Genomic DNA, 23,475 nt, shown 5'->3' with positions numbered 1-23,475 from the left:
TTTGATAACTCTAGTGTTAACAGCTAAATCACGTGTCTACATTAGTCAAATAAACAAATAAACAAAACAGCTAACTGACAAAACTGACAATGTCAACGATCAAGGTACATGTCATTGTGTTTTCAACACGCCGCAGTGTCTCGAGAATTGCAGCAGTCACTCGGACACGATCGGGTTGTTTCATTACCGCCATGGTTGTGACGAGCCGAATGTCGCAGCATACCCTTACGTTGCCCTTGTTATCTTTTCTGCCAGCATCTCCCGAAGTTTGCTTATGAGGACAACATCTTCACAAATTCTAAAAATTAAAGAGATATTATAAGTTTGTGCATTACTTTGAATGTGTAGGCTGAACAAGTCACCACGCACACATTATGATTTCCGACTCTGCTACCACAGGGGTTGTAACATGGAGTTCAGAAAGAAACATAACTTCGAAAACAACTCTAGAGGATGATGCATTCACATCTGCTGGTATATAAAAAATATATCTGCTACACGAACTATACAGAACAAAAAAGAGATCATGAATAAGTTGGGCATATTTTTATGTAGTGAAGACTGAGCACAAAATCTCAAGACCCGTGAAGATCCGGGGTAGAATAGATATTCAGCAACCCATGCTTGCCGTAAGAGGCGACTATGCTTGTCGGCGACTAACGGAATGGGGTGGTCAGGTTCGCTGACTTGGCTGATGCATGTCATCGTATCCCAATTGCGTGGATCGATGCTCATGATGTCAATCACTGAAATGTAAGGTCCAGACTCGATTATAGCTAGAATATTGCTGAGTGCGGCGTTAAACAACAAACCAACCTACCAACCAACCCTATTCAGTGTTCAGTAACTATCTGAACAATCTATTCGTATAAGCAGGATGCTCAACATTTCAGACCGCCTTACTTGAAATGATTTTGCACATATCCATCCCTACGTCATGTTTTCGAGCCTCACCTTTTTTCGAGCCCCTAAACAATATGTAACCAGGCGCCTAATAACGTAATTTAAGAAGAAACTTCAATGCCCACTGAAGACATCAAGGTGTTCGCCACTTGCCGCTGAAGGTATGCTACGAATTAAGCTTCACGAGGTTAGATATTCAATAAGTAATGGAATATACCTCAAACCTTATATTTTCATTGATGCACATTTTAATCAAACCTGATCTGATGATGATTTTGCATCAGAGCAGTCGTATACGCCGCTGTATCGGCTGCTGTTAACGGCCTGCAAGTAATGTCATGTGACTGTTATAACTTGCTCAATGGCTCGAAATCATGTGACGGAAACAAGATGGCGCCTGATCGGCTCGTCTCGCTCGGTGAGGCATTATGACTGTAAAATTTACCATGTATGGTCAATTGACCATCCAAGTGTAAACAGAAATAAAAGTTCTCAAAGATAAGTCTTAATTTTAGTGTATTGGGATATATGTAAGGCACGTAATCAGAAATACTTTTCTGGGTCTCGAAAACACAGTACGCGAGTATACTGAAGGCGAATAAAGTGAGTAAGTGAGTGAGTGAGTAAGTAAGTATGATTTCATGCCGCTTTTAGCAATATTTCAGCAAAATAACGGCGGGGGACACCGGTAAATGGTCTTCACACATTGTACCCTATTGAGAATCGAACCCGGGTCTTCGGCATGACGAGCCAACGCTTTAACCACTAGGCTACCCCACCGCCCAAGGCAAATAAAGACGTTACAATGGCAATACATATACTAAATGTGTATACAGACGTTACCATGACTATACATATACCAATAAAGTGGTGTGAAAACGCTACTATCGCCATACGTATGCTTAAGGGTATCAATGCATTATAATGGGTGGCCCAGTCGTATGAGGTGTCACAATTCGCAATGCAGAATTGCGTCCCTTGGGTACGCAAGAAACTTTTGATTGTGGGTTCGAATCCTGGTTCGCCCCGATTATGTTTGACAGCACTATACCCGTGCTCGCGGGGTTCACCAAAGTGGTAAAAATTGAGACGTGTATCACTTTGGGCTTTCTTCTCACATGTAGCTGAGATGCCGTGATATACTTGGAATACTGTTCAAAGCAAACTCACCCCCTAACTCACCATAATGACGGTACATATGCTAAAGGGGTATGCTATACAAACCTCCGTATTGAAGACGGCCGTCCAGGTCGCTGTCAAACTTCATGATGATGTCATCCACCTCCTTCTCAGACAATTGCGTCCCCAGCGACGTCATCAACTGCTTTAGCTCCCCCTTGTCCAGACTGCCGTCGCTGTTCTTGTCCAGCAGCCTGAACACATGGGCCATTTCCGTTTCCGTGTTTGCCTTCTGGTTCATACACGCGACGACATTGAGTAGCTCGTCCAGCGTCACCTTACCGTCACCTGTTGGAAGGATTGAGAAACATGCACGTGACGACATTGAGTAGCTCGTCCAGCGTCACCTTACCGTCACCTGTTGGAGGGACAGAGAAACATACACGTGACGACAGTGAGTAGCTCGTCCAGCGTCACCTTACCGTCACCTGTTGGAAGGATTGAGAAACATGCACGTGACGACAGTGAGTAGCTCGTCCAGCGTCACCTTACCGTCACCTGTTGGAAGGATAGAGAAACATACACGTAACGACAGGCACGTGACGACAGTGAGTAGCTCGTCCAGCGTCACCTTACCGTCACCTGTTGGAGGGACAGAGAAACATACACGTGACGACAGTGAGTAGCTCGTCCAGCGTCACCTTACCGTCACCTGTTGGAAGGACAGAGAAACATACACGTGACGACAGTGAGTAGCTCGTCCAGCGTCACCTTACCGTCACCTGTTGGAAGGATAGAGAAACATGCACGTAACGACAGGCACGTGACGACAGTGAGTAGCTCGTCCAGCGTCACCTTACCGTCACCTGTTGGAGGGATAGAGAAACATGCACACGGCTCCACGAGTTCAGCCCCGTACTCCATACTCATTGCTCCGGGAGTTCAGTCCCAGTACTCCATGCTCATGGCTCCACGAGTTCAGTCCCAGTACTCCATGTTCATGGCTCCACAAGTTCAGTCCCAGTACTCCATAGTCATGATTAAACGAGTTCAGTCCCAGTACTCCATACTCAGTACTTCAGACCCATGAATCGTTATTATGGGTTAACGGGTTGAATTGTATAGTAGTATACAGACACGGGTAGAGGATATGGAAATATATAAGTCGTATGCATGATTACCGATACTTCTATGTGTACTACTACTGATAAAAAAACGACTGCACGTATATTGCGCAATACTTCACAAATCGTCCAGATTAACGCATCACAGAGACGGAATACTGTCCTTTGTTTATATATGTATGTAGTTGTTCCTACTTAAACCTCCGAGACAGTGAGGCCTCCAGTTGCACTGCATAAACTGTACGTATTTGGCTATTCGGTCGTATATCCCCAAGAGGACAATTCTAGATCTTCAGATCTGTAGATCAAATTCACGTCGAACTTTAATCAGCTGTTATAAAGCTGATGCACAAACTAGGGCTATCTAGTGCTATCTAGTGCTATCTAGTACACCCATGTGTATAAGCACGTGACACAACTCAAAGCTTCTAAGAGATAGGGTTATCCACAATAGTACCTCAGTCACATGCTTAGACATTGAACGTGATGGATGGATTGATCGAAGAGAATAGATTGTCCCAGAACATGCTTGAAAATATATTTATACGTCAGAGTGTGGAAAAAAGGACGTGTCTGCCACAAAAAATATTGAGGCTGATTGTTTTAAGCAGAAAAAAATACTTCTAATCTCAATACACAATCCCTCTCACTGCCCCGTCCAGGTCCCCTTTCCCACCCCTCAATATCAAACGGTCGTCCCTTTCCACGACTGGGGCGTTCCGCCTGGCATGATGCGATCCATTATTACAATAAGGCTTGCTGTAAAAGAAATATATCTCAGAAACCATGCACCTGAGATAGTAATGTAGTTGTTTAATTATTATGATTAATTTGAAATTCAATTATTCTAAGGACTAGTTAAGAATTTAACGAACACTATTTTCCAGCGTGGTAATCTAATCGAGGAAACCAAACCGTTTAAACATTTATACCGTTCATGCAGCAAGTTCAATCAGTTGGTTGCAGTTAAGGTTTTCACAGTCCAAAAGAGTCACTTTCAGAATGATTAACGTAGAAACGTATTAATGCGCTGATATTTAGATATTACTTTGCACATATAGGAGATTCACGATAAAACTAAAAGCAGAACGTATCTTGCAAAGCAGTTCCGTAGATGGTCATTTAGCAGGTGCCCTCCCATACTCCCATAATGACAGTCGAAGTGTTTATTATTTATTTAGCGCATTTTAAGATCAGTTAATCGATTTCCCAACGGTTGGTAACGTCAGTTTGCTTGAGAATCCTGTTTTCATAACGTTTGTTGATGTGAATAAGATTAATTCGCGTAAAAAACATTTGGGACAGAGATACTGGCATGTCTTGCCAGGCGTCCTAATACAGGTAACTAAAAAGGCATTTACTAATAAGTCTTTATCTCTTATCCCTAAGGGACATGTGTATGTTTAAGAAATAGACGAGGGGACGAGTGTGTGTGTGTGTGTGTGTGTGTGTGTGTGTGTGTGTGTGTGTGTGTGTGTGTGTGTGTGTGTGTGTGTGTGTGTGTGTGTGTGTGTGTGTGTGTGTCGTTCAATAAAACACTGCAGGAAGAATAAACCATGAGGGGCGCAGCAATCGTTATATGTAACTTCTTGTATCTTGGGGCGGTGGGGGTAGCCTAGTGGTTAAAGCGTTCGCTCGTCACGCCGAAAACCAGGGTTCGATTTTACGCATGGATACAATGTGTGAAGCGCGTTTCTGGTGTCCCCCGCCGTGATATTGCTGGAATATTGCTAAACGGCTTAAAACCATAATCACTCACTCGTTGTATGTTAGAATATTGATAAGTGCGGGTTAAACAACATATATACAAAAAACCAAACGAACGTTGCATCTTAGTGGAATTCAGTGTTTATACTCAATGCTCTAAAGACTTGAGTGCGGAAACTACAGTTCTTAGTTGTGGCATATATTCTGCATCGTTATTCAACAGAACAGGATACTTCAAAACGTACACACAGGGATGTCCTTGTCGCTCTTACCGTTGATGTCGAACCTGCTGCAGACGTCTGCAGTGTCGGTGCTGCTGGTGTGGAGGATGTTGCCCACTCTACTGAAGTCGCTTGCCGTCAGGTATCCTTTACCTCCCTCATCAAACACCTTGAAGATGTCGTTGTAAGCTGGACGGAAGATGAACTATATGCGGTTTATTATTTCTGGGTTAAATTACTTTTTCCTTAAGCAAGAAAGGAATTTCATTGCCTTTTGTAACCCAGCGACAAGATAATGATTATTGTTTAAAGTTTTATTCTGAAAGACAGCTTAGTACTTTTCGGGTTCGGGCGCCAAGCTGTTTGGTGTCCTGTATGGAATTAGGCCAAAACAAATTGATTATTTGTTCTTCATTGCATCAAATGAAATATGGTTAGTCTTACCTGGTCAAAATAAGACTTTAAAAGACCCTGAGGTACCCCCTGATCCAAGCCCCCCTCCCCACCTCCAACCCCCCCCCCCCCAACAAAACAACACACAACCAAACAAACACACCAACAACAACATACAAACAACAAAACAAACAAACAACCAAACAAACAAACAACCAAACAACCAACCAACCAACCAACCAACCAAAATAAAACAAAACAAAACCCAAAACAACAACAACAACAACAACAACAACAACAACAAAACCCGAAATTAATTGACACCCCTCTCAAAAACCAATAAGTATCAAAACAACAACAACATCAACAAAATCCAACCCAACAACAAGGAAGGAAGGAAGGAAGGAACAATAAAAAAAATCACACAGTATACCCATTTGGGGAATCGAACCCGGGCCTTCAAAGTGACAATCAAACGCTTCAACCACGAGGATACCCCACCGCCCCCATCAACCAAAGTCATATTGCTATGCTACTTTTATAGATTTTACATAAATACATTTGTTGTCATGAAACAGGAGAGGTGAGGTGAAATGCGGTTTAACGTCACGTCCAAGATTATTGCACGATGTGCATGCACGTGTTTGTGTGTGTGTGTGTGTGTGTGTGTGTGTGTGTGTGTGTGTGTGTGTGTGGCTGCTTGTACTAGTCCGGCTAATGCCGATGTTAAAGTGCTAGCCCACTGAGATACCATGCCGCAGTTTAACATGAATACTCCACTCAGACACAGTATACTGACTCCGAGCAGATAACCCCTTAATGCCGAACGCCAGGAAAGGTAACAATAAGTACCTTCTTTTAACGTCTTTTGGTATGACGCGGTTTGAGATCAACACTCGGACCTAACGCTCCCCGGGCGGACGCTCTATCACAAGACCACGGTAGCGGTCTTATGAAACCGCCCGTTCGACACCCTCCTCAACTTTGATGAAGAAAACCTCACGTATAAGAAATTGGGCTGGGATAAAACGGGAAAAAGAACAGTCCCTCACCCTCTACTTCATCTGGCGCAAGGATCTGGTACTTCATCTTGCCGTCAGTCTTGCTCTTCTGTAACAGAAGGATCGAATATGCAGGTGTCACTACAACTTATAATGCTAGACATCAACACAGAAGAGGCCCCAGTCGCACGGCCCGTATTTAGGAGATACAATACGGTAGGAGGAAACGGAAACACCAAATACAATAACCATTCTGTTTGTTTGTTTGTTGTTTAACGCCGCACTCAGCAATATTCCAGCTATATGACGGCGGTCTGTAAATAATCGAGTCTGGACCAGACAATCCAGTGATTGACATCATGAGCATCGATCCATGCTGAACGAATCACTTATGACAATGACACCAGGTGTTCTGGGAATGGACGCGGGACCTGTTAGTTCAATGAACACCTGGTGTTCATGAAAGAGATATTGAAAATGTATAAGTTGCTCCACTTCATCATAATTGCGTCGACACCAGTTACCTCGCAGAGATGAGTCCATTTGGTGTGTCCAAATCCTACGATCGTTTGTTTGAACAACAGGTCTGAACGTTTAACCACTTCCTCACTTCACCTCAATATTCGACCTGATTTTGTCAGCACCATATATTGTACCCATGCTCGTGGAATTCACAAAACTGGAAAAGGTCTGATATCTGCACTTCTTCCTCCCATACTAAGCTTACACGCTGTGATGTAACTGGACAGTGATATCACGGCGTGTCAGCTTGATGTGGGAGGAAAGCCCGAAGTGATGCGGGTCTTAGACGTTTACAACTTTGAGACGCAACTCTGCATAGCGAATTGCGGCGCCTTAAACGACTCGGCCACCCGTGCCCCTGAATCTACGTGGAAAAGTGAATATATATCAGTCACAAATAGTAGGGGAATACCGATTAATACCGGTCAATAGTCACCATAAATTCTGCCTTACTCTATCGATAGTATCGACAGACACAAAGAACAGGAACAAGAACTGATAAGAATTCACGTTATACATGTTGTTTGAACAAACATGTCCGAATCAACACATGACGCGATCGTAACATTAGGGCCGAGGGAGTAGCCTTGTGGTTAAAATGTTCGCCCGTCACGCCGAAGACCCGGGCTCGAAGCCCATTTCTGATGCACCCCGCCGAGATATTGCTGGAATATTTCTAATTGGGGTCTGAAACACCCACTCACTCGTAACATCATATCAGAAATAATAAGCGTAATATTCGGCGTGACGAGGGAACGCTTTGACCACTAGGCTTCCCGACCGTTCCTACTTTGTTTATAACAAAGTGGACGATGAACTCCCGAAGCAACTTCTTTCCCCCAAAGCACTAATAACTAGCCATGTTCTTTGAATTTCGTTATGACCAAGCAATTATACAGGTAAAATATCAGTTATATACATAATTGACTTTGTTTCATGGTACTAAAAAGGAAATGTGTCACTTATAAAGCATTTTACGTCACTACTAACAATAAAATATCACCATACACATGTCACATGAATCAGAAATAAAATAAATACCCAATTCTCTTAAAAGGACTATGTCGCGCAGGTGATCATGACATATCATACAGTTCGCCAAAACGTTTTTGTTAACAACACATTTGCGTTACACCAATGGATTACAAAACGTTATATCAAGAGGACGTTCAAACGTTTTTGTTAACAACACATTTGCGTTACACCAATGGATTACAAAACGTTATATCAAGAGGACGTTCAAACGTTTTTGTTAACAACACATTTGCGTTACACCAATGGATTACAAAACGTTATATCAAGAGGACGTTCAAACACTTACCAGGATGGTGAACATGGCTGTATACTGGCGTGCCGAACCCGACGGGGTTGATAAACTTGAATCATTCCCTTCATAATTAAGAGGCAATTAATTGATAGGTAAATATTTAACATCAGTATCCTCAAATAGCTTCACAATGTCGTGAGCCCATTTGTGACGACAATACTCTGTACAGTAATCGGGCATTTACTGAAGTGCACACACGGCATGTCGACGTAAGATCGTTGTTACCTACCAAATGCGCTTAGTATCATGTGAGAGGACTTCTCTTGAGAAACGTTTGCAAATGTTAAGAAATTATGTTCAGCGAATATTCGTCAACTCGAATTCCTTAAATCGATATATCGCTTCATGTGATTTTTTGATGAAGACAAAATATTATTGACGTTTTGTGAACTTGAAGTCCTTTAACACTTCCTAGGTACTGAGGGGGCACGGGTGGCCCAATCGTCTAAGGCGCCACGATTCGATGTGCAGAGTTTCGTCCCTTGGGCACGCCAGAAACCTATGATTGTGGGTTCAAATCCCGGTTCGCCCCGATTATGTTTCTAGGTTTGTCAGCACCATACCCGTGCTCGTGGGTTTCGCCGAAGTGGTAAACGTCTAAGACCTGCATAACTTCGGGCTTTCCTCCCACATTAAGCACACCCCCCGCGATATAACTGGAATAATGTTAAAAGCGGCGTTAAACCCAACTCACTCACTCCTAGGTACTGGCAGAATCTCTATCGGTGCTACGGTCTATTATCGACACCCCGCTTATCTCGAACTACTTGTTATTTGATACTGGTTCGATGCTTCACAGGACATAGAGTTAACAAATCATCATAAATTTTTAATACATATCCGAGCTTTACAGAAAAAGAAATAAGGTTAAGGAATTTGAGGCATATAATGTACACAGGGTCGAGGTGGTGAAGGTTAGTTCGGGTCTTGTTTTGGGTGATCTGGACTGTTTGTTCTCTGGTATTGACGTTTCATATTTAAGCTTTTGGATTTGAACCAATAACAAACGTGTCCTAGTGATTAGGAACCATCATCCCGAAACAAGGGAGTTAGCTGACTGGGCGTTTGGAAGCTGTCTATTAACTCCCTTGCCTAGGGAAGATGTTAGGCACAAACCCTAGCAACACTTTGGGGTGAGGTGAGGTGAAATGGGGTTTAACTTCGCGCCCATGATTATTGCACGCGTAGGTGTGTGTGCCTGCTTGTACTAGTCGGGACTAATGCCGATTTTATACAGCTAGCCCTCTGAGATACCTTGCCGCAGTTTAACATGAATACCCCACTCAGACACATTATACTGACTCCGAGCATACCAGTCCTTGTTTCATCCCCTTAATGCTGAGCGACAGACAAGGTAACAACAAGTACCATATTTTAGCATCTTTTGGTATGACGCGGCCTGGGATCGAACCCCGGACCTTCCGCTCTCCGGGTGGACGCTCTACCACTAAACCACGGAAACGGTCCTGCAACAGTTTGAAGTTCGAATTTTTTGACCGTATTATTATCATTATCATTGTCTGTTGATGCATAGCATCCTCATCATGTTTCACTATCACAGTAGGTGTACCATTGGGTCGACAGGGCAGGATGGATCTCCGCCATGATGTCGCCGGAACAGTTTCTACCTGCTTCATTTAACACATTCACTCACCTAGTCACCACAAGCAGATGATTTAAGACATCGTACATGTACGACTTTGTGCATCCATGAGAAAAGAAAGATGAGTTCAGATGGTAACTATATATTTAAGTGGAGCATAATATTGCGATATTTATCTCTGTTCATTGTCTCATTGCACTGAGAAGCTAAGACGACAGTCCTGCAACCAACTTCCAAGGTCATGTATGATCTGGGGCTGACGTATAACCCTTACATGGAAATTCACCATACACAGAGTTCAGTATAATAGTGATCAATGGATTGGATTAGGTTGAGTTGAGTTGATTTGATTTGAATTGATTTGATTTGATTTGATTTAAGTTGAGTTGAGTTGAGTTGAGTTGAGTTGAGTTGAGTTGAGTTGAGTTGAGTTGAGTTGTTGAGTTGAGTTGAGTTGAGTTGAGTTGAGTTGAGTTGTTGAGTTGAGTTGAGTTGAGAGTTATGTTGTTGAGTTGTTGAGTTGAGTTGAGTTGAGTTGACTTGTTGAGTTGAGTTGAGTTGTTGAGTCGAGTTGAGTTGAGTTGAGTTGAGAGTTATGTTGTTGAGTTGAGTTGAGTTGAGTTGAGTTGAGTTGAGTTGAGTATTTCCAAGAACTGCGTTACAATATTGCAGATATTCCCTCCAAACTTTTTTTAATTTTCGCGTGATGAATGCTACTGGATCAATGATAGAAATGAGAATGTTGACCTAAATACCAACATAAGTATCCCAGTCACACCGAGGACGCAATCAGAGTAAACTAGCAGCGAAATGATTTAATTACTGTAGTTATGAGGTAGTGGGTGAATAGAAATGATGAATATTAATTGGTTAATATAAACAAGAACTATATGTCATGCGCACGTGTTTATGAATCATTATCGACAGTGATGATACCAGGTGTTCTTTGCTCTTCCAGTCATTGTACGTTTGTTTCGGCGATAATACTATGACGTTACCGTAAGCTTAAACGTTAATTTTATCGTTGAACATTGCGGCCTGAGAGATATACAATCTAGCACCATATACTAGTATAGTCAAGATTACCATTCAACGTTTGATATAGTGAGTGAGTGAGTGAGTGAGTGAGTGAGTATGGTTTTACGCCGCTTTTAGCAATATTCCAGCAATATCACGGCGGGGGACACCAGAAACACATTGTACCCATGTCAGGAATCGAACCCGGGTTTTCGGCGTGACGAGCGAACACTTTAACCACTGGGCTACCCAACCGCCCACGTTTGATATAGAAAATCAGATATGTCATTATATTTAAACATACACCAGACATATGATTAGAATCATTCTTGTGTATCATGGAAAGATAATACCTTATGCACATCCTCATCAAAAGTGCAGCAGTCTATTTTCTGTATGTTTGATTCTTAGCAGAAAATACCATCTTGTAGTTTAGTTTTGAAGTATAAAAATAAATATATATATAATATTCTCATCACTCAAAGCACATAGTTGGTCTCCATTGACGAGACATTATCATATAATGATTGCATTTTCTTGACTCCTAGCCCATTCATTAATGAAGCTATCAGTGTTCCCGTTGGGGTAGTATTTCAGCCTGTCGGCTGTGACACAGTTCATGTCGTCGTCGATATCTCACGGTCAGTCAACATTAACTAAAGCCCGGCGTCCTGTACAGATTTACTCTGAAACATGAAACATTAACTCTGAAACATAAAACAATGACACTGCATGTCCGTGATCAGATCCGCAAATAATGGGAGTTTTGCTGAAAGTTACAACTGCAAATAATGGGAATTATGTTGGACCATGGCTACGTGGGCTGACGTGACTGAGAGGACTCGGATGTCGACACCGCGCCTCATATATTATTCGTGAAACAATAGCGATTAGAGTGTTGTTGAGGGATATAATGTTTGCAGTTGGCTAAATTGCTTCTGTCTGGATCAAGTTGAAATTGACTTTGTTTAATGGCTAGAGATCGATAATGGAGTGGATGTCCAATGTTGACGAGAACAATATATTGATATTAAATTACCTTATTGTTGAGACTTTAGTTTAATGTTTTATCCCTGGTCTGTCATACACTTGATCAAACGTGTCACTAAATTTTGGAAAAACAGACTGTGTCACTTTGGGCTGTTCTCCAACACGAAGCTTGAAGAACCGCACAGCCGCACGTCTTCCAAAAGGCGCTGCACCCACTTCCCTCATTTTTGATCAAACTTCAATGAAAGTGTTTCTTATGTCGAAACGCGTTTTTGTCAGTTCAGTATTGTTATAGTTCATCAGTTAGGTGAACAAGTAAATGAATATTGTTTTACGCCGCACTCAGCGTTAGTACAGATCTCGTCGGCATGTCAAACAACTCTGGACCAGACAAACCATTGGTTGATGGCATGACCACATGGTCACGTCTTCTGGGTATAATGGCATGTATTCGGATCAGGTCGCATATGAGTACACTATTATATACTCGATGTGATCTCATGACCGTCTGGGGGCGGTCGGGTAGCCTAGTGGTTAAAGCGTTCGCTCGTCACGCCGAAGACCCGGGTTCGATTCCCGACATGGGTACAATGTGTGAAGCCCATTTCTGGTGTCCCCCGCCGTGATATTGCTGGAATATTGCTAAAAGCGGTGTTAAACCATACTCACTCACTCAATCATGACCGTCTGATGACCATTATAATGACACGCAGTTTTGTTTATTTTTTTCATGAAATGCTCGTGCCCAAAATATATAACGAATGTCATCATGGTGTATTTGTCACACAAGATATTAGAGATTTAATGTGACTTCTATTTACTGATGATGTTATAATGTTTATGGTCAACAGAAACAATTGAATGTATTACATTCTTTTTGCAGTAGATGTGGATTGGAAGTTAATTTGTCAAAAGCAAATGTAATTGTTTTTAGAAATGGAGATATCTTTGCCAAAAATGAAAAATCACATATAGTAATATCGCCTTAAAAATAGTTACTTATTTTAAATATCCAGGCGTATCATCTAAACTATCATGGTAAGTTGCATGCAAACAACTAGCATCGCAAACTTCAAAAGCAATTGTACCTGTCTAAATATTTTTCAAGCAAAATATACATGTATCCTTTAAAAAATTTCTACAGCTGGTACCATATTTGACGGCATAATCGCGCCAATCTTGCTATATGGATAAGAAATAGGGGCGCAAAGTATAATGACGCAATTTAAAAAGTACATGCTTCCTACTTTAAGCGCTTTTTAATTGTTGGAAAATATGCTTCTAATAAAGCTATTTTAGGTGAAACAGGACGTCATCCCATTCATGTATTAAGTCAACTTCGAATGACAAAATATTGGTTAAAATTAATGAGGATGGAGCCGCAAAGATATCCGTACCAATGTTATAAACTACCGAAAGCTCTTGATGACAAAGGCAAAACGAATTGGGTGTCCAGTGTCAGATATTTATTATTTTCATGTGGTTATTCCTTTGTGTGGATATCCCAAGATATAGGGGATACAATTTGTTTCTTATACTCTTTAAAACAAAGGTTACGTGATATGTATAGTCAAAACTGACATGATAGTATATCTTCTTCTCGTTTCATTAGCCATTACAAGGATATCAAGTCTGCGATAGAACCAGAGAAGTATATATGTATGTTAGATGATAAATCGCTTGTTCGGACAGAGTGTCATTACACAATTTCAGTGTAGATTTAAGACGTAGATGTGAAAAAGGGACGTTGAAATGGGTATATGTAAAAACTGCCATTTAGGAGAAATTGAGGATGAATTTCATGCTTTATTAGTATGTGATAAGCATGAACATCTTAGAGAAAAGTATATTCCGATGTTTAACAATAGGCATAAAAACAAGATGTTAATGATCAGTCTTATAAAATCCAACAACTCTGCTGTTATACGTTCTTTAGCCATATTATTGAAACATATCTTCTCTGTCAGAGAGTTTTGATATATCATGTATTATATAACGTGACTAGACAAATGAAACTGAAAATGTCAACTGTACAATGACCCATGTGGCCTTAAATACCGAATAAATTATCTATCTATCTAAACGTGTCTTAAACCAATGCAAAGAAAACCGTTTTCGTGTGGCTTATCGACGCAGCGTTTTCGTGTGGTTTATCGACGCAGCGTTTTCGTGTGGTTTATCGACGCAGCGTTTTCGTGTGGCTTATCGACGCAGCGTTTTCGTGTGGCTTATCGACGCAGCGGTTTCGTGTCAGTGGTTTATCGACGCAGCGTTTTCGTGTGGCTTATCGACGCAGCGTTTTCGTGTGGTGGGTACGATGTCACGCATCACCCGCGTCATATTCACGAAAATTGTTTGTTTGATGCTTCACGATACAGTGTTTTCAAGGATTTGATGTCACGCATCAACCGCGTCATATTCACGGCAAGTGTTTGTTTGCTGCTTCACGAGGCGGGGTTTTCAAGAGTATGATGTCACCAAATCAACGTAATATGACCTCATAGACAGGATGGAATATTTCCCCCTGAAAACTGTTCGGTCATCTCCACGTGCAGTGTATCGAAATTCCATCTCGCGGAGACCAATAATTGATTTAGTCCGGGAAACACTGATTTTGTGTCTTTAACTTCATCCCGAATTCTACTACGTCTGGGGTACCTTCTACCAATAAAGCTCATACACTGTACGCCTAATCACCCCTTTAAAGGTTTAGTTTTTGAGACGACCCATAGACATGTTGGTATGCAATCCCCAGACACTGGGCAGCTTGGAAATCTATCTAAACTAATAAATGAACTTTTATACATTTCATACTACAAAGTCCACGTCTTGTACCATGGCTATGACAATGCACGTGTCATGGAACATGGGTATAGTTATAGTGTTAATTTCTAAGATGCACATCTAGGATTCTCCAATTTGTGTGGATTAGACGTCTTATGAACAGTATATTATTATTATAACGGAGTCGCATATTTTTATAGTCCGTTTCAGACTATCCTCAATGGATAATTAATCTTAACTTCCTGTTTTCTTTTGAATTTTTCTGCTGTAAAATTGTCGATAGGACTCCTTGTGGCTGAAATATTTCAAACCACAGGTAGCTGGATCGGCAGTTACTTTATCTTTCAATATTATAGCAACTGTCTGTGTCTTGTTTAAACGAGAAAAACTCCTTTTTCTAGCAATTCCGACAGAGAGATTGCTGGAGCCATTTTGGCAGTACTTGACATACTCACTGATATCACATTGCTAACGTGCCTTGTTGTAACGCTGAGCACATCACGAAATAAGAAGGAATCACAAAGCCATTACACATTAAAAAGATATTCGTTTGTATCGTCGATTTTTGTCATTGACGGGACTGTGCATGTAAATCTGTTCGAGTGTTAAATACCAGCACTGACACAACACTCATGGGCTCACGAGGAACCCGCGAAGATCCGGGATAGAATAGGTCTTCAGCAACCCATGCTTGCCGTAAAAGGCGACTATGCTTGTCGTAAGAGGCGACTAACAGGATCAGGTGGTCAGGGCCGCTGACTCGGTTGATGCTTGTCATTGTATCCCAATTGCGTGGATCAATGCTCATGATGTCAATCACTGGATTGTCTGGTCCAGACTCGATTATTTACAGACTGCCGTCACATAGCTGGAATATTGCTGAGTGCGGCGTTAAACAACAAAGAAAGAAACTAAGAAACAAACGAGGAACCCATTCTGAAGTTGGAGATTTGTATGTATTCGTGAACAATCTACGAAGAGGAACATAAAGCTTTAAACCTCTTGTCTCTTCAAAGAGACAAAACTACTATCAGGCCTTCACCAGTACAAAATAGTTCATGTGATTAACTTAGCTGAAGCCAAGGTTGTTATTATCAAGTGGGTGTCCCGACCGTTTTCGTACGTGACAGAGTGTCTGTCAGTCCACACTCGACAGTATAACAATCTGGACAGCTCGAAACCATTTAAGGGAACCGACAATTCCATCAGCCAGACATCTGCTGGGTTATCAGACACTACAATTCAAATACCAGCGTAGGGTGTATATTCTTGTCAGGTCTGCTCCAACCTTGAATATATAAAACTTCAACATACGCCTTAGGCCGTTTAAAAAATATATTCTAGGGCTGTATTGTTTTGAAATGTGGAACGGTACCGACTGGATATCCGTAATTTGACTGTGCGTGAGTGAGTTGGATTTAACGCCGCTTTTAACAGTAATTCACTTATATCACGACATGTCAGCTTGATGTGGGAGTAAAGCCCGAAGTGATGCTGGTCTTAGAGGTTTACCACTTCAGCGAAACCCACGAGCACGGGTATGGTGCTGACAAACCTAGAAACATAATCGGGGAATACCGGGATTCGAAAACAAAATCATAGGTTTCTGGAGTGCCCAAGGGACGCAAATCTGCACAGCGAATCACGGCGCCATAGACGACTGGGCCACCCGTGCCCCTGAAGATGCAAGAAATACATGTAGAAAGTTGTTCCCGGAGCTCCACCACTTTTTCCCACAATAAAAGAAAAACTTTAATGAGAAATTGATAAAAGGTTATCTTAGAGATGCTTCTTAGTATTTCACGACCGAACATCGTCAAACATGTCATATAGTTTGTTAACATGCAATTATAATGAAGGTAATAACCCACATCTAAGTGGTAAACGTCTCGACCAGGGACAAAGCATGTTTAAGTAGATAAATTAGAGAAGCAAATACAACGCACGAAGCAACCACAGTGTTAAGGTCAGGGGTCCCACCAAAAGCACAACGCCTCCTTACATATGTTACGTCCAACAATGCAGAAGACAATGAAGCTACTCGACAATTGTGCGCAGTGGTAGGCGTTTGATTGAAGCAATTTCCAATAGTGTGAGTGAGTGAGTATGGTGTTAAGCCGCTTTTAGCAATATTCCAGCAATATCACGGCGGGGGACACCAGAAATGGGCTTCACACATTGTACCCATGTCGGGAATCGAACCCGGGTCCTCGGCGTGACGAGCGAACGCTTTAACCACTAGGCTACCCGACCGCCCCTCAATTTCCAATAAGAATAGATTCTGAAGCTTTTGATAAATAGTGTCAAATGAAGAAGTAAATTTCAACTTTGGAATGACAATGGTATAGAACGAAATCCCGTTTATACGGACGGTACCATCATTATCATGTTTTATATTATGTAATAAAACAATTATTGACCGTTCATGAGGGCACAATCATGTTTTATGGACCCAAGAACTGATATTGACCGTTTCTTGGGTCTATAATCTTGATATGGAGAAGGTAGGGAGTTCGATCTCCGGCCGCGTCATACCTAATGACATTAAGAGATGACATTAACCTCGCCTGGCACACAGCATTAGAGGTTGAAACATGCACTGGCCGGTTCTGAGTCAGTATACTGTGGGGTATTCATGTTACACTGTGACAGGGTATATCAGTGGGCAAGCACTATGAAATCGGCTTTAGTCACGACTAGTTTAAGCAGCCACACAAACACGTGCATGCACGTCGCTATGTAAGTGCAATGATCTTGGAATCGACCTTACACCCCATTTCACCTCACCTCACCTTCAGGACAACCTATCGCCACTTCCAGCCTCGAGCTCGAGACACGGTAGGATCGAAGCCACCCACAGGACAATGTACCGCCATGTTCCACCACAAGACAAGGTGGATCTTCTCCTTTCGATAAAAACTAGTGACTATGATAACAATGTCCAGTACAGCAACGCCGCGGGATAACTTCATAACGACGGGCTTTTGATAACTTCGTCACGGCTTTTCCATTTCTGAGTCCACGTTCAAATGGTTGTCACTAATGTTCAAACGGGCTCAACAGACACAAATGCACTTGCATAGAACAACTCAACTATGTACAACATTGAGGTGAGGTGAGGTGAGGTGAGGTGAGGTGAGGTGAGGTGAGGTGAAATTGGGTTTAATGTCGCGTCCGTAATTATTGCACTTATATAGCGACGTGCATGTACGTGTGTGTGTGTGTGTGTGTGTGTGTGTGTGTGTGTGTGTGTGTGTTTGTGTGTCTGCTTGTACTAGTTCGGACTGATGCCGATTTATAGTGTGAGTGTGAGTGAGTTTGGTTTAACGCCGCTTTTAACAATATTCCAGTTATATCGCGGCGTCGATTTATAGTGCTAGTCCACTGAGATACCATGCCGCAGTTTAACATGAATACCCCACAGACACAGTATATTGACTCCGAGCCGACCTGTCCTTGTTTTAGCCCATTAATGCCGAGCGCCACAGGGTAACAACATGGACCATCTTTTAACGTCTTTTGGTATGACGCGTCCGGTGATCGAACACCGGACCTTCCGCTCTCCGGGTGGACGCTCTACCACTAGACCACGGAGGCGGGTTTTGTACAACATTGACTAGTCCACGTTTACTTCACATCGCCTTCTGAAACTCGAGGCAGTATTCCTGATACTTTGTAAACATGTTGCAAGGTTTATTTCTTAAATCAATTGACGGCCAATTCAGGCTTCAAAAGTGAAATCAATTGAACATGCACAGGCCTTTGTATGATTAAATGATTTATAGAATCGGGCCAATCCTAACACCCGTGTACGGGAAGTAATTTTTGAAGGCCTCGATTGTTGTAACCCTGATCAAACAACTGCTGATCAAGAGTTGTATGACTCTTTGAAATCATCGTAGAAAGCGAATGCTCGATTGTACCTCAAAAGTTGTGAAATGTGGAAACCAATGGCTGGAGCAGCTTGGATATTATTCGTTGGTTGGTTGGTTTGTTGTTAAACGCCGCACTCAGCAATACTCTATCTATATAACGTCGGTCTGTAAATAATCTAGTCTTGACCAGACAATCCAGTGATTAATATCATGAGCATCGATCCACGCATCGATCCACGATGACATGCATCAGCTATTTCGACCTTTACGCCAGATGGAGTTTGATCCGGCGGATGATATAGACTGGGTGTCCTCTTGCATTGACAATTCATATTTCTCTAACTTAAAAACAGATTATTATGAATACGTTTTGCCGCTCTCAAACTTCATACATAGATCTAAATATGAAAGAGATGAGGTTGTTTTACTGGTCTGTTTCATTTCTAGTTCAGGTGGGAGACACGCCGTGATATAACTGGAATACTGTTAAAAGCGGCGTTAAACCCAACTCACTCACTCCAGTTCAGGTGGATAAATGAGTGGCGATTTCACAATATTGACAATCAAAATAATCTATCCAAAGGGCACTGAATACAAGCGCAGTAAAGAATAACAAAACATTCATTTTGTTCAGTGGACATTTTATTCAAACATGTATATGAAAATCTCGGTTTACAGCAAAATAGCAGAAGTACTAAGCTCTTTTCAAAACAACGGTTAAACGTTTGCTTAACTTCCGAGGAACACGGGCGGCTAAATGGTCTGAAGCCCCGAAACTGTCTCAACAGAGTTGCGTCCTTAAGACTAGTTGGCTTTTGAATGGAAATCCTAGACCATCCGCATTGAAATGTTTGGTTGTTGTTTAACGCCGCACTCAGCAATATTCCAGCTACTAGTATATGACGGCGGACTGTAAATAATCGAGTCTGGACTAGACAATCCAGTGATTGACAACAAGAGCATCGATCCACGCAATTGGGATCGATGACATGCATCAGCCAAGTCAGCGAGCCTGACCACCCGATTCCGTTATTCGCTTTTTACGACAAGCATAGTCCCTTTTAGCGGCAAGCATGGGTTAATGATGACCTATTCTACCCCAGATCTTCACGGAAGTCCGCATTAAGAGACTGGGTCTGTCAGACCGAAAGTGGTAAACGTCCCTTTGGGCTTTTCTTCATGATATAACTAAATTACTTTAAATTTCAAATCAGCGCGAAACCAAACTCACTCACTATTGTCAGTACACTACTTATATGAATATATGAAACAGTGCATTGGTATACACCATTTGGGGCGTTCCTTCATGTTTCTGTTCAAATCAGCGTGAAACCAATCCCAAACTACTGTCTGTAGTATACAGGTACAGAGTACTTGAAACCATGCTACATGTATATGTTCGTTTCATTATTTCAGTTGCATCTCTTGCATACATATATACATATGCTTTTTCTCCAAGAACGCATATCACTCCAACGCTGTTTTCCTGTACAAAGCAGCTATTGATGGTACTCCCATTTGGACATTTTGGAAAGTTTTTAACACGGTTTGTATATATATCGACTTCACGTAAATGAGTGTGGCAACTACAGGGAAAAGTGTCATTACCCACAAAACATGCCTCAATAAATTTTGATTTCAAAGTTCTCATTTTTTAAATTTTGTCTGAAATTGACGCACTTCCCTTGTAGCTGGTGATATTCTTTTCCACGGAGAAGCCTTCAAACAGAGACGAAATAATTGCTTGGAAAAAACAGCCTGTGCACCACCTCTTCGGTTGAATAAATTGTTCGTAATTTGCTACCGTCCATTTCAGACACTTTGACGTCTTTTGATATACCCGCTCCTGCCCATACACTGATTAATAGACGCTTTACTGTATCAAGTGAAATTGGTTTAAATGTCCTTTTAGTATTGTCTTCCGTTACTTCTCACCCAAACTTTGCTTGCGTAAAGAGCGAATCTTGCCTTTCACACGAAGTGAATATATAGCACTTTCCTTCACGTTAAGCTTAATGACATCGTGGTATGAATATCGCAGTCCTGTTGTATATCGCTTCTTTCTATCTAGGTCGTACATAGAGACTTGGAAAAATGTTTCATGAATGTCCCGTGTCAACGAAACAAACAGAAAGCGTACGTTTGGAATCCGATTGCCAGAAGGAAGTATACCGGTACGTATATTTGGCGTGATAGTTCTCCCTCTGTGATGTTCGAATTTCCATGTCAGGTCTGTAACTCTGTTTGCACCAACATCATGCAAAGCTTTATTCTCTAAAGGCCTGCTTGAAGCATTTTTCACCAAGAGGTAAGGCTTCCCATGGGCGTAGTTGTGCCTTGCCTGCAAACGGACTCGTGCATCCGTGTCTCAAACACTGTGCATTTGCAATAAGTAGAATGTGTTCTATTTTGAACAGATTTGTGTACCACTGATGCCCTCTGTTCGTGTGTTCATAGATCACAACTCAGCCATGTTTACGTGGGAGTAACACATATGTTTCATCGACTGCAGAGGCTGAGCATATCGGACATCATCGTGGGACACACTAGAAAATGTCGTTGTTCAATTTTGTTTTAAACTCTTGGTGGCGACGCGTCGACTTTTCTTGACTGACGCATGCCCATGCCATGAGTGCAACTAGCAGGGTTATTATTCTGTGGAGATGCATTTTAAAAATTAAATTCGTGTCGTAGGTGATCTTTTATATGATCCCCAGATAGAGGTGGACGTCTTATCGCGTCAATTTATGCACAGCGTCGTTTACAAACCGTCAGATCTAACCGACCATAGACATGTGTATTCTCATAGTGTGATTTGCGCGCGTGAATGTTATAATCCTGGATTTATAGACGTCTTTTTTAGGTTGAGAAGACCATGTAAATGTCGTATTATATTCCCTTCTTACAAATGACATCTTTCGAATTTATCATTCCAATATTCACTAAGCTAATAGCACACAGTGTTTCATGTTTCACCTTTTGCTCCTTTAAAAGTATGTTCTGGGTGATTTTGCTGCATTAATAATTCACTTCTTTGTCTTTTCATATTTACCTCTGGAACATGGTAGCAGTTGGTGCTTAGATTATTCATGCCCAGCATAGCATGCTGCATTTCAATACGCTTCGTCACTAACACAAACAAATCCATACCTTCTCCTCACATACTGCCTGATTTTCGAAGCTGACATTTGGCTGCATGTTCCTCTTATTTGTTGAAATGGTGGTGTTGTTGTGTGGTATATGTTATAGTTAAAATAAATAGCAATAATCATCTTCTCTCTTCTTGAAAACCAAATGGCAGATATTGCTAATATTAAGGGCTATAAGAAGATTCAAGTTTGTTCAAGGTAACATAATTTGCACAGAACCTCAAAGTAATGTTCCTTGCCAATTTGATTATTTGCATTTCTGGTCTAACATTTTCACCTCTGGTTTTGAAAATAATCCACCCTAATCTCAAAGTTCTTCAATATTAATATGCTTGAAAAGCACTTTCTAAAACCGGAGTGTTATGATGGTGATCATCACTATCACCAATGGCTTCATAGTTATGACGATGAGACTATCACAATCATACAATCCATATAAATGCTTCAAGGGAATTGTTGGATGATAAGATCTAGGTATCTAGATGAACTATCTAAATCAATTCTTTAATCACTTGCGTTATGCAAAACATGGCACAATAGAAGAGGAAGCTCTACCCAAGCAAAATAACTGCTGGGATATTCTATTACAGGTCAATTGGTTTTCTTTTGTTGGAATAGTGGTAGGAAGATGAATACTTCTAAGGCTTTCACATTTCGTTCTACACACTGTGTGAGGAAACCGTTCTTCTCGTCAGGAGGTGTCATCAAGACCATTTGACATGTTTCTATTGAGACTCAATGTTATCCGACAAACGTTGAATAAGAAGAAAGAAAAACACTCAACTTTAAAAGGCGGACAATGACTTTCATCTCAAACACAAGGTGGTTATTTAAGTTACTCTGTAGTCGAAGATGGATTCACACCTGACTTTTTAAACCTCAATACTATAGTAAAGTGTCAGGGTGATATTTTCATCTTCATTCTTCATACACCAATATCATCGATCCTTCTCTCAACCAAGATTACCCATATTGACTTTGTCCTTTTGAATTTATTGATTTTGGAACTGCTGCCTAAGGGAAAGACAAAATATTGTCCTGTTTTTGCGGAGACGAGACCAATAATATGCTTCATCTTTAAATATGTTTGCCTACTTCCAAATTCTTTTTGTGTAACCATGGGTATTGTGTAATTGATTTGCCTTCTTCTTCAAGGAGTATTTGTTGGACATACAAATTCTCATGGTCAGTTGAAACCGATGCGACTTGACAAATATGAATTCAGTGAAACATTGTTATTGAGAGTCATTTGAAAAATCTGTGACAGGGAATATAAGCTGAAATAAGTCTGTAACTGTGTGGCAACCCATTCTACATAAATAAGAAAACTCCGCCAAAAGCAGAGTTGATTGTATGTCATTCTGATTATATCACGATCTGGTGTTTATGAGGTGAGATGACATGGGGTTTAACCTCACGTCCAAGATTATTGCACTTATTTAGTGACCTGCATGCATGTGTATGTATGTGGCTGTTTGTACTAGTTGGGATTAAAGCCGATTTCATAGTGCTTGTCCACTGAGATACCATATCACAGTTTAACATGAATACTCAGAAACAGTATACTGACTCAGAGCCGACCAGTCCCTAATGTCGAGTGCCAGGCGGCTAACAAGTACCATCTCTTAATGTCTTTTGGTATGACGCGGCCGGAGATCGAACTCCCGACCTTCTCCGGGCGGATGATCTACCACTAGACCACGGAGGCGGTCTCTTGTGTTTATGAATCACCACCAAATA

General features: G+C 41.4%; 1 protein-coding gene across 1 annotated transcript; it reads right to left on the bottom strand.

Annotated features, from left to right (window-relative positions):
* Nucleotides 1-272: 272 nt before the first annotated feature.
* LOC139442642 (calmodulin-like) lies at nucleotides 273-8,326 on the bottom strand. Its single transcript, XM_071223500.1, has 5 exons — nucleotides 8,306-8,326; nucleotides 6,520-6,577; nucleotides 5,126-5,263; nucleotides 2,128-2,370; nucleotides 273-298 (listed from the first exon to the last, which is right to left on the bottom strand). Exons 1-5 carry the CDS (start codon nucleotides 8,324-8,326, stop codon nucleotides 273-275), a joined length of 486 nt encoding a protein of 161 aa, XP_071079601.1.
* Nucleotides 8,327-23,475: the final 15,149 nt, after the last annotated feature.

This window comes from Haliotis cracherodii, unplaced genomic scaffold, assembly GCF_022045235.1.
Source record: "Haliotis cracherodii isolate W230 unplaced genomic scaffold, xgHalCrac1.p SCAF_5, whole genome shotgun sequence".
Classification (NCBI taxonomy): domain Eukaryota; kingdom Metazoa; phylum Mollusca; class Gastropoda; order Lepetellida; family Haliotidae; genus Haliotis; species Haliotis cracherodii.
The sequence above is the reverse complement of the archived record's forward strand: the minus strand, read 5'-3'. Positions and strand labels throughout refer to the sequence as shown.

Coding starts and splice junctions, on each gene's coding strand:
- LOC139442642 (XM_071223500.1), bottom strand. CDS start 8,326: ATGTTCACCATCCTGGTAAGT. Junction 5,264..6,519: donor TGCGCCAGATGAAGTAGAGG/GTGAGGGACTGT, acceptor TCTTCCGTCCAG/CTTACAACGACATCTTCAAG. Junction 299..2,127: donor CGGCCGTCTTCAATACGGAG/GTTTGTATAGCA, acceptor TTTAATTTTTAG/AATTTGTGAAGATGTTGTCC.